Genomic DNA, 12,310 nt, shown 5'->3' on the forward strand with positions numbered 1-12,310 from the left:
GGAGTCACACCAGGCTATATGTAGGGGCGCCTTTACCAAGCTGACTTCCCCTCTGCTGCAAGGTCCTGACCCCATCACAAGAGCCCAGAGACCAAGCAGAAAAACCCCACTCAGTTCCAGTTTCATTTAACACACATTACACCTCTGCCTGGAATAACTGGACTAGCACCTCTCACCGCCTTCTCATGGCCTGCTGTTAAGTTTGTTTGTGTTACCTTTCCCCTTGAATTCTCACCTCATCTCAGTGGGATACAGAGACCTTTCCTCTCGTTTTTTTTATGGCCCTGTCATCACAGATGTTGTTTCTTGCGCCATCCTTGTAGAATTGTTGCCCGATTTTAATAGGGAAAATAATAGTATTAAAAGTTGTGGTGTGGAAAATCTCTTTCTTTCTTCAAAATGCAGGAACTGATTCCTGAATTCTACTACCTCCCGGAGATGTTTGTCAACAGCAACGGATACCACCTGGGAATGAGGGAGGGCGGGACCATGGTTTGTGACGTGGACTTGCCAGCCTGGGCCAAGAAACCCGAAGATCTTGTTCGTATCAACCGGATGGTAAGGTAGAGGCATGTGTCAGGTTGAAGTTACTTTAGCCCAAATGATACCTGAATATAATACTACTCATTTTATTACCCCAATATAATATAAGGCAACCTGAATATTAATGACAAAACAAATTTGACATCTGTTTGTCTTTTCTTTGTCAAAACATGACTCCCCATCCTTTTCTTTGTCAATATAGGTTACAATAATGATGATAATAAATTAAAAAATAACTGCTTCTTAGGGTCGTCATTTTCACCAAGAGGAATCATTAAAGCACAGAGAAGATTAGCCCCTTCTTAAACTGCACTCCCTAGACCGTCTTCATTTAATACAGTATATGGCCGACTACATAATATCCTGTTACGTAGTGCAACTTATTTTTATATTCATAATACACATAAACAAGCATATTTAAGTACTAAACTGCTCACAGGTTATGTAATTTTTCTGCATTTAGCTCTCCTGCCTCAGTCTCACATCAGCAAATGAATCCATCTCCCACTCTTCTGCTAACCTTCCCATGCATCTGTGTCTCCTTGTCTTATTCATGCAGCATCTAATAAAGTGCACCGCTCGATACTAACGTTGTACCCCTGACCCTAGTGATGTCACTAAAGGACAGGACTGCGGGCAAGTTTGCCCTACAGTGTTACCTTCTGTAATGTCGGGAATCATCACTTCGGCAGTTTGCAGGAGCCTGTCTGTGTGTATGCGGGTGAACGTCTGTGTGTGCACGCTTAAAACAGAGAGCCTATCAACATGTGGTCCACCACTAGTCCCGGGGGATTTCAGGAGCAGCACGCAGAAGGAAATCCAACATATTTTTGGCCGTCAGATAATCCTTGTTCCCCTTTTGATCTGGAGTCACTTTAACAGCTCAACTCAATGTCATTTTCAATAACGGGATGAATGGCTGAATATGCATTGTAATATAGGCCTGATGACTATAAATCCTTCTTAAAATATCAGAAACTCTTATAATATTGCGTGGAAGACACAGTTTAATGCAGGTTACGTATCCTGAGGTTGGAGGCCACAGTTTTTTTGGACCACAGGTTGAAACAGGCTCCGGGAACACACTTGACCTTTTTAGCCAGAGTGACAGAGCTGGCCTGGTCTTATGTAGGTGACCTTTATCCGTGCTCTACCCATGCTGCCAGGTTCAGCTCTATCGCTCTCGTATACTGGTTGTTTGGGTGGAGGAGGGGAGTGGGGCTGCATAGGAGGGGAGATGTTAAGGGCATGTCTGCATCTCCAAAACAAGGAGAGAGGATGACTGAAAAAGGATTCCGGTGGATATTTTCCCACTTTTGAAGGATGCGTTTTGCCGTGCAGTGTTACATTCGTGGACCATGTGTATTCAAAGCCTCTACATTTATTGTCCTCCATTTTTTTTCTTTCTTTTGTTCTGATCCCCAGCTAGCCCACACTCTCACTTCCTCTATTATTTTGTTTCTGTCAGTGAATCTCTCTCCCCCTCTGTCTCACTCTTCATCTTTTTCCATTCCCTCCCTCTCTTTCTCCCTCCATCCCTCCCTCCCTCCCTCCCTCTCTCTCTCCCTCCCTATCTCTTCCTCCCGCTTCCCATCTTTGCATGTGCCACTTTCAATTGAAGTGATATGCCCTGTGGCAAACTCTGCGTCTGTGTGCTCGAGCCGGCTTTGTTGGTAATGGCTGTTATTCTGGGAGGAGGGGAGGAGTGTAAATTCCTCTCGCAAAGCCTTACACCAGGATGCATAGGAATTATGTTGTACCGTGCTGTGGAACAATACATTAACCCCCCGTTGCTGGCTTCCATTAAAAAATATATATATATGTTGATTACCATCATTGAATTATTTTGCCAATTATCTCACTAATATTCCCATAATAAATCAGGTCTTCCTTTTCACACTCCCCAGTAACTCATCAATGTACCTCCTGCGGAAAAGAGACAGAGAAATTTGATGATGAGAGGCTCAAGCTGAGCTGCTGATTACATTACAAGGGGGAAATATAGTTTATTTTATTTGTTAGTATAACATTTATTTTTAGTGAAACATGTTTATTTGTTTAACTGGAATAAAATGTCCTGGTAGCTTGTCTTTGTGAAAAGTAAAGTAGGCTGTGTTTTGTTGTGTTCAGTGTTGTGTGGAAGTACAATTTGTGTTGTGTCTATTGGCCCCTATGCTGTGTGATACTGGTATGCCTCTCACCTCTAATTGCCCTGTACTTCTCTCACAGGCGCTAGAAAGCGAGTTTGTGTCATGTCAGCTGCATCAGTGGATTGACCTTATTTTCGGCTACAAGCAGCGAGGCCCGGAGGCCGTGCGTGCCCTCAACGTCTTTCACTACCTGACTTACGAGGGCTCCGTCAAGCTGGACAGTATCACTGACCCTTTGCTCAGAGAGGTAAGGAACACACACCCATTGCCATGGAGACAACGCCCCTCCCCCCCTTTCTCATTCACCACCATAGGCACAACTTCCTGTCTCTATTTGTCCTGGCATGTGTTGGAGCTCCGGGAGCATTCATATCACGCATCTGTCAATCAATTATTGTGTCATGCAAATGTAACCCGTGAGAGAATGTGGCAGAGCTGAGTCATTGAGTTTGCTTTGAGATTAGCACCCTTTTTTAAAATTAATTTAATCTCCCTCTCTTTCTCAGATAAACACCTATAATATCTCTCTGCATTATATCTAGATCCTGCTTACATCAGAATGCTTTGCTCTTTTCTTCCTGGTGCTTAATATACTGTATGTTCCTTCCCTTAATCAGATCAATGAATCTCATCGAGCTCTTTGATCAATCAACAGAGGTCAATCTGTCGGTAGATGAGGGGCTGAATTCTCTTGTTCTTAACAAATTAATTGAATATCTACTAGCTCGGCTGTAGCGCTCGTGAATAGCTTAATTGCACAGAGGGGAAAGAGGACCAGAGCATGCAGCAGCTGGCATGCATTGTGGTACTTTCCAGTTTGAGCTTGTCTCTCCCTGTGATATCCACCATCTGCTGTCTGCAAAACAAGTCATTTATATACTGTCACTTCCAGGGGCGCCTTTATTTATCAAGTGACCACGATGCAAATCACCTGCAGAAGATTTGGCTGATCTAATTATCAAACCATATTGTGAGAGGTTTGGTTTTCATCATTTTGAGAAAGATTTAGGTGAGGCCTTTTGTATTTAGAATTTTTGCATGAGGGGTTTTAGCTGTGTTGCACCCTGCCTATTGTTAACCTGAGATATGACAGTCCTGTTAGTCAGTTGCACATTAGGAAGCCTGCTACTCAGACTCCCTAATGGTGCCCGGTTGATGTTGTCCTGATTGTGACATGTGAATGTATTTGTGCTGGGGAGAGAAATTGCCTAAGCTAATTGCAACTGATGTAATGCTAGTATGATGAGCACTAATTACGACGAGCCTTCATACCTTCAATCATGTTTCTCATTCCAGATGAGATTCTTCCTCTCCCTATTTTATAAAGTATAACCTTGTATATCTAAACCCCAAAAACTACAAATCAGCAGTATCCTAAAGAAACATAGAATGGTCTAGATATTTCAGTTAACGTTTAATCATTTTTTCAATCCTAAATGAAATATTTAAATTAAACTGAATATATATACTATATATATATATATAAATAGTGTATAATATATAGTGTATAAAATAACATTATGACATAACATTTTTACATTTCTGTGTAGATTTTGAGCAGTTCTGTTTTTTGCCACACCTACTATGGCTGAGTCAGTGAGGTGCAGCATGGAACATGGCCCAATGTATGTCTCGCTAAGAGCTGTTGAAATGTGATGATTGACATTGTGGTATTGATTCATTCAAGGCTTGACAGGTGAAGCTGCATGTCTCGTGTTAGTCATAACAATTAAAGCATTTAACATTTCAATAAATTAGAGGTCATAAGAGATCATTTCCGCCCATGTGTCAAATGGAAATGATGACACCCTCTGACATGCAGCCAGGCCCCTGTTTGAGGGCACGATGACAGCTCCACTGGGCACACAGCCGGATCAGCGGTCCTTCCACGCGATCCTTCTCCTGTCAGCCTTTTCTTATTGAAAAACATGACAGCCACCCCTTGATTCAGACTGCTGCGTCACTCAGAAGTAAAAAGACAAAGTATTCATCAGTGGGAATCCATTCCTCCTCAGCTGCCAACGAGCTCGCCGTCCACTCCGAAACGACAGAGACAACAAAGTGTGCCGGGGCTAGTCCCTGCAGCAGTGGTATATTTAAATAGATTTCACCATCATATTCTTACAGTGATGTGAGTGTTTAGATGTTTGACCTTACTGATGAAACAAATCTTTCATATCAGGCATCAGGATTCAGTGGACATTGTCATTAATGATAATTGCACTAGAGATAAACGACCCACTGGTAAACACGTTGTTAGAGACATCGCTGCTCCCACATACAGAAGTGCTCAACTCCCAGGCTGTCACTCATGAAACACCCTCAGGCTAATTCTTTGTTTGTACTTTAGGATTTAAATAAATCCAGGTAAGCCTTTCTTCAACAAAAAACAAAAAAAAAGTGTAGGCAGCAGTGTTGTCACATGAGTGAGTCTGATCATTACAAAACAATTACATTAATAGTTTCTTTATGTTTAATGGCATGGGTCTGTGTGGTTTCTGTGCGGTTTTACTATACTTAGTTTAACAACTTAAAAGCCAGAATGTAATAATGAATGCAATTTGCTTTCACAATCTGCAGAGCCTGTCGAAAGGTTAAAGGTTGAGCAGCTTCATATTTGTAGTAGCCATCGCTGATCCAGGGTGCTGTGACTCAGCGTGATCCCACGCTGCTTAGCGGGTCACCGCGAGGCCATGTTTGCATTCTGTCTGACAGAGCTGTTGTGTCGCTGCATTGCATGAGTGCACTGGCGGATGCTGTTGGGAGGTCATCCTCCACGGAGTGTCTCTGTCACCGCTTTGAGAACCGAGCAGCAGATAGAGAAAAAGAGTTGCAGCGACTCCCCTCAGAAGCCTTTCGCCAAAATCACATGCGGACAAAGTCATAAAGGCAGACATTCAGACACGGGGTGTTATGATGGATGTTTGGTGCTCAACCAAGCAAGACAGTTGTATCTGGGAGGGGAGACCTGCCAGATGGCTTTGACAATACGTGTCACTTGTCAGCCAAAAAAAGCAGAGCCTAAAGTGACTTTAACTAATGAACTGATGCCTGTTAAGTGCTCCCCTCTCAAACTCGGATAGAGATACGATTCTCACATACCTCAGGGAGGATTAGTGTTGAAGCACCTGAAAAATATTGACATGTATTGATCATACAGTGGAAGGAACATTTACTTGAGTTCACCTTCAACAAGTCAGAACCCCTTCCCCCTTCCCCCTACACACACACACACACACACACACACACACACACACACACACACACACACACACACACACACACCCAGGGCAAGTCTGTACCCTTGCACTCTGGAAACAATTATTGGGTGTCAAGGTGGTCTAAGACAACCAGAATGGGATATACAGCTGCCCGGTAAAAGAATCAACAAAAGTAAAATGGAGATGTTGTCCACATGGCCTCCTTGGTCTTTCTGATGTTTGTATCAAATTTCTTTATTTGAGCCGACATCATGACCCTCACCCTAAACCTAACCTTAAATAGCAATAATGTCAGCTGCTTATTACTTGACGTACGTACGTTGTAAAGAAACACTGGCCAGCACCTAATGGTTCCCAAATGTGCTCACCAACTCACATGAAACTTTCACCGCAGTGCGACAGCGCTCACCCGTGTGGACAGCCCACTTTTTTGGTGCTGTGGAAGATAGGAAGTGACCAGGGGGTGTTGGGCCAGACTGTTTGTCTTGCAGGTGGCCTGTCCTGAATCACTATCACCTCCAAACTTCCCAACCCACATCTCCCTCCGTGGCATGTGCTACCCAATAGGTCCTTTTGATTGTGAGTGGTGTGTACAGGCGGAAGAAAAATGAGGGCTACTCACCCACACAGTCAGAGGGGCGGGCGAAAGGCTGAGCGATGTATGTTCCATTGTGCACAGTGGCATTGACGGACGTCTACAAGCTCCCCTCTGATGGTGGAAGTGGCTCCAGTCACATCAATCACTTCCACCATAGTGTGCCCCACTTTCAGTGAAGCTCAGCAGCGCCTTACTGCTTGTTCTCTCCTCACTCACTGGAGAGAAGGGAGATCTCTTGTCAGCATTAAAGGAAGTTATCTTCTAATTGCAGTAAATGCTCGATTCCTCAAGATCTTCTTTCTTGCACTACTCAGGGCGACATGTGCAGTTTTTTTTTTTTTTTCTTCTTTATCTTAAGCATCCATACACGCGTTATAAAACCAATAAGTCATTCTTCATCAAGGTACCCTCGCCAAATTGCTTCGGCCTGCTTGTGCGATTTTGTGCTTCTGTTTCATACTTATGTGTATGCATGGACATGCTTTTCTCCTTTGTTTAAAGCACAAGAACATCTAAAAACAGGCCGGCCTGCTGCAGTCCTAGCTGGACGTCACTCCAGGTTAACGTTTATGCAGTGGGGGCCCCTGCGCCTGGAAATGGGAATGGTTAACTGAAGCATGTTAATAGGAAAAGGCTTGTCTCTTCCATACTAACACTTGGATGACTCTGCAGGCTTGGGGGTGAGGGGGAGCACCCAGGCGGATTGGGAGTGCTCCCCCTTTCCTTTACCTCCCCCCTTTCCTCAGAAGCACGGCTGAGTTAGAATTTGCTTGCATTGTAAAGTAACGCATTGACCCATCACTTTGATGCATATTGATTGTGACAGCCGCTCTCGCTCTCTCTCTCTCTCTCTCTCTCTCTCCCCCCTTTCTCTCCCGCAGGCCACAGAGGCACAGATCCAGAGCATTGGACAGACGCCATCTCAGTTGCTTATTGAGCCACATCCTCCACGCAGCTCTGCCATGCACCTGGTGAGAGCCACTAGCATACTGGAAGAATACCCAGCACCTCTGCTGCTGGTGGTGTGTGTGTGTGTGTGTGTGTGTGTGTGTGTATCATCCTGTGCAAGCCTTCGATGGTTATGGATTGCGAGCCTGTTATATCCATGATTTCTTACTATCCTTATATATGTATTTATTCCCTCAATCCACTCTATTAAATATTTCGGAGGGTTTCCCTCGTTTACATTACAGACCAGAATATAACAAGGCATTTGCAGTACCAGCTGCCGGCCCTGTTTATAGTTGTTACTTTCCACTAACAGCGTGGCGTAAAGGGAAGAGTGCTCCCTACTGGCCTAGTAGTTCCCCTCTGTTGACATTTTCCGCACATGGTTCCCTCTTTGTAAGGCAGATCCCTTTAAGACATTTTAGATCAATTTGAGACCTAATTATTTCAACACACTACTGTGGGAAGTACGGTTCACAACTCAGGGTACGTTCAGGATCACCACTGGCTCCATCGCTTTTACTCATGGTAAATAGGTCCTAAAGGTCCTAAAGGTTGACCTGAATTTTACAATGGGGAAATACATGCATCTTCAAAAACACCAGGAGTTTATGATAATGCTTTACTTTCAGGACAGGTCATAATCTTTCTGGTACATGTGTATCATGCATGCACCATCTCATGTTTACAGCATGTACCACCTCAGTTTCCCATGTCTTGCCCTTGTCTGACCGGTCCCTGACTGCCGGAGGGGACAGTGCATGAAGCTCTCTTCTGTGTCCGAACTTCCTGCAACCCCCTCGCTAATTGGCTCCTTCCATTCTTTTGTCCGATCTTGTCATACCTCCTCTTTTCATCCTCTCCATCCCCTGTCTTTCTACTCTTCATCTTCCTGCTCCTCTTTTCTTGTACTCCTCCACCATCACGTCCCTCCATCCTTTACACCCCGTCTTTTCTCTCTTCCACTCAATAGTGTTTCCTTCCACAGAGTCCTCTCATGTTCAAGGACCAGATGCAGCAGGATGTCATCATGGTGTTGAAGTTTCCATCCAATTCGCCAGTTACACATATTGCCGCTAACACCCTGCCCCATCTTACCATACCTGCAGTGGTCACCGTCACCTGCAGTCGCGTATTTGCCGTCAACCGATGGCACAATAACGTTGGTGAGTGGAACTCAACACACATGGCAGGTGCTGTGTTCAAGCATACACGTATGCCCTTGTAAAAAAAAAAAAAAAAAAAAAGTGCAATACCACATGTGATACCTACCACAGCAGTGGCCCTGTAAAATCACTTCATCACTGTCTCCTACAAACCTGCCTACCACTCATAATAGAGCTGTAGCCAGCTGGCCATGTGAGAGACTAGCACCTACTAGGTAAGCCGGCCCGAGAGTGTTTCCACATGTTTCCTTCTCCGACATGTGTGAACGACATTACCCACAGAGCCCCTCCCTGAGAATTAGCCTCACCTCTGGGTCAGAGGGCCAAAGCAATGGTTACTAGGAAATTAGGCCGCAACTGCACCACATTCTCCTCACACGTCCACATCTGTCACTGTACAGACACACTGAGCTCAGGACCAAAGAGTCCACACTGCGTGGCTGCTCGGGCTGCTCCCACACTAATGAACACAGCTGCAGCACCGTTGCAATTCTGTCGGAGAGGAGAAAAATGTGGTTTGACTTTTCAAAATAATGATAATAATATGGTTTCCATACTTTCAGGCATGTTGCTGATGTTTCAAAACTGGCTCCAGATACATTTTGTATGGATGAAATGTCTCCATTCAGTCCGACACTGGTTAGCCTAGTAAGGATGGACATGTTTCTGATCAACATGGTGGAGGTGTGTGTGTGTGTGTGTAAGAATGATAATTTCCCCATGTAATCCTTTCTGAATCCAGGTCTCCGAGGAGCACCAGGCTACTCTCTTGAGCAGGCCTATCACCTTCCTATAGAGATGGATTCTCTGGTTGGTGAGTAAGCTTCCTTACTTTTAATTGGAAAAAAAACCTTAGACAGATATAGCTATAATACCATGAATACCTCAGGTAGTGACATGAGTTCTGTTTTTTTGTCTCTTTCTTCCGCAGCCAACAACACTGGGAGCAACAAGCGTCAGATCACAGACCTAGTGGACCAGAGCATCCAAATCACAACGCACTGTTTCGTGGTGACAGCTGACAACCGTTACATACTGGTGTGTGGCTTTTGGGACAAGAGCTTTCGTGTGTACTCCTCAGAGACAGGTAGGTTACAGTGTAAACTCTATTTCCTGTGGAGGTGTGCACCGATGTGTGGATTTCTGAGAGCTACTATGGGAAATATACAGTTTTGTCATTGCGCTCTACTGACAACCTTTGTAGTAAAATCGATAAATACGGTTGTTTCTGCTAATTTCTTTCCATTGGCATTGATTCCCCCGGAGCAAAATTATAATATCAGCAATATACCTTAACCTTACCTTTAGTTATATTAATGTTTATAACTACAGCTCAACAAGAAAGCATTTAACTAAAAGTTACAACAGCTTCAAGGGGATGGGATGAATCTCACAGGAGGATTGACTTGATGAGAAGAGATCAGTTGTTACATAATCTGTTCTTACGTATATGTAAATATATATATATACGTAACAAGATATTATGCATATTGTTGCTAACACCCTGTCCACATCTAAGATGTGTAAGAGAGGGAAAACACTATTGTAGGTTGGACCGCTAAACTCTGTCCACACGAACGCCATAATCTGTGATGAGGGGTAACAAGCAGACATTGTTTCATTTTAAGAAGTCACAAACCAAAATTCTTGGAACTACTGATGTAACCACATTTGACAAGCAAGTTCCCACTATCAAATGCAATACTCTATTAACTACAGTGGGGATTTTTTTTTAAAACCGCCTGCAGTGGTTGTATCATGTTTTATTTCAGGAACATCTGACTAGCAATTGTTTTCCAACACCAAAAAACATATTTGTACACATTTTGTTTAGGTAAGCTTACGCAGATAGTTTTTGGGCACTGGGACGTGGCGACGTGTCTGGCCAGATCCGAGTCCTACATCGGAGGAGACTGCTACATCGTCTCTGGGTCCAGGGACGCTACACTTCTGCTGTGGTATTGGAGTGGACGGCACCACATTATCGGCGACAATCCCAATAACAGTGAGTAAGGAAAAGACCAGACACACTGAGTGTATACAACAGTATGCAATGACCCTTTGGTAAAGCTTACAGGAATCTTCTTGCGTTGTTTCGTATTTCCTCAGCAAACAATGCTCCTTGGTTGTAAACCAAGAGATTCTGTTCAATAGCGCGAAAAATACATTCTAGGCTAGAAATTAAATAATGTGAAGAGACAGAGGGAGGACAATTCATCAGCACTGTGGATGTGGCCTATTGGTGGTGTTTTCAAGTAGAGGACTCCAGGTGTTCATCCCCAGTGTCCCTTCTATTCATTTAGCTATTCTCATTGATTGTCTGGACTCAAAACAATCCATCAGCGTAGGGTAAGCAGATATACAGTACATTTCAAGTGAGGAGCACCGTATACGCTGTGTGGAATTGAAAAACTGAAGATGGGGAAGAAAGTGTGTGTGTGCGCTATGAGATTTTGTATTTTGAATTGTCATAGATTCTACGTGTATGGCTGCAAGTGTTCTTTAATTAACTTCACAGAGGCTCCGACAGTTCATTAAGAATTTCAGCTTGGTTGCCTCCAATTAGCATGGGGCCGAAGCACCGGGAAGCCGTATTCCCCTGATATTCACACTGCTGGTGCTTACAACGCATCTTTAAATGGACAACGAAGAAAGAAACACATCGAAAATCTCAAGAAACAAAATACAAGGTGTCTTTTCACTCATTGAAATTATTTTCAATGTCTTATCATTTTCTGATGAATATTGTGTGATATCATAAATACTTTGGAGGAGCAAATAATAGTCTAGATTGGTACTATAACGCAGAACAAATGTGTGGGAGCCTGGACTATGGAAAGGAAGAGTGGCAGTGCAGAATCTGAATAAATACATACTGTATGTTTGACACAGCATCATAAACATATCTACACCCAGTCATTATCAGTCATGTTAAAAAATAGATTTATAGAGGCATTTGCAAGGATCCTCTGGGAGAAACCACTGCCCCCTTTCATGTCTTGACACCAGAATCCCTCAAATGAATGTCATGAGTCTTCTTTATTCTCACACTTATTTTAATCCTTTTACACAAGGCTTATTCTGATGATTTCATTCCTATCTTGCTGTGTGAAGGTTGTGTGAACATGTCCCTCCAGATCACTGCTTCCTCATCCCTGTGGCGGGTCAAAGGAATTGATTTCACAAGCGCCCTGAAAGGCTGCATGTGTCTTAAATGTATGATAATTAAAATAACTTCCAGCTCAATCATGGACCTGCCTCACAGACTCGGCCCATCAAACTGGTGCAAGGAGATATTTGCACTGTGTAATTGTGGTGGGTGACTTCGGCCTGTCCCAAGGGCTAGGACAGGGTGGGGGGGGGTGCGATGCAAGCTGATTGAATCTTTTGTCGGTTAGGTGAGCTGCACAAGGTCCCTTTTCCCCCCCGGAGGCTTCTTCTGACACTTGTCCTATTCAGCTTCCCTCAGCAGCGGTTGCTGGGACTGACAGCGCTGCTCAGGTCCTGGTCTCTAAGGGACTGGGCCGCATCGATCACAGTCCAGCTCGCTGACTGTACCGACTACAGCTGCAGAGGTGATATATGCCGAGCTAGACGAGGAGATGGTGGGGGACGAGGAGGGGGATAAGAGGAGAAGGAGGAGAGCGGTTTGACACATGTCCACATCATCTATACGGACTTATC

At 44.0% G+C, this 12,310-nt stretch overlaps 1 protein-coding gene across 2 annotated transcripts in view; it reads left to right on the plus strand.

Annotated features, from left to right (window-relative positions):
• nbeab (neurobeachin b) overlaps nt 1-12,310 on the plus strand; it is a 171,721-nt gene that overhangs the window by 153,899 nt on the left and 5,512 nt on the right. Inside the window, exons 47-53 of one of the 2 annotated variants that reach the window (XM_037469312.2) lie at nt 406-558; nt 2,773-2,940; nt 7,394-7,483; nt 8,449-8,626; nt 9,369-9,440; nt 9,558-9,713; nt 10,461-10,631. In XM_037469312.2, coding sequence (XP_037325209.2) covers nt 406-558; nt 2,773-2,940; nt 7,394-7,483; nt 8,449-8,626; nt 9,369-9,440; nt 9,558-9,713; nt 10,461-10,631 — 988 coding nt within the window. Of the gene's footprint in view, nt 1-405; nt 559-2,772; nt 2,941-7,393; nt 7,484-8,433; nt 8,627-9,368; nt 9,441-9,557; nt 9,714-10,460; nt 10,632-12,310 lie in introns of both variants that reach the window. The other variant, XM_037469320.2, reaches the window with a different exon arrangement.

The sequence above is a fragment of the Pungitius pungitius genome, chromosome 3, assembly GCF_949316345.1.
Source record: "Pungitius pungitius chromosome 3, fPunPun2.1, whole genome shotgun sequence".
Classification (NCBI taxonomy): domain Eukaryota; kingdom Metazoa; phylum Chordata; class Actinopteri; order Perciformes; family Gasterosteidae; genus Pungitius; species Pungitius pungitius.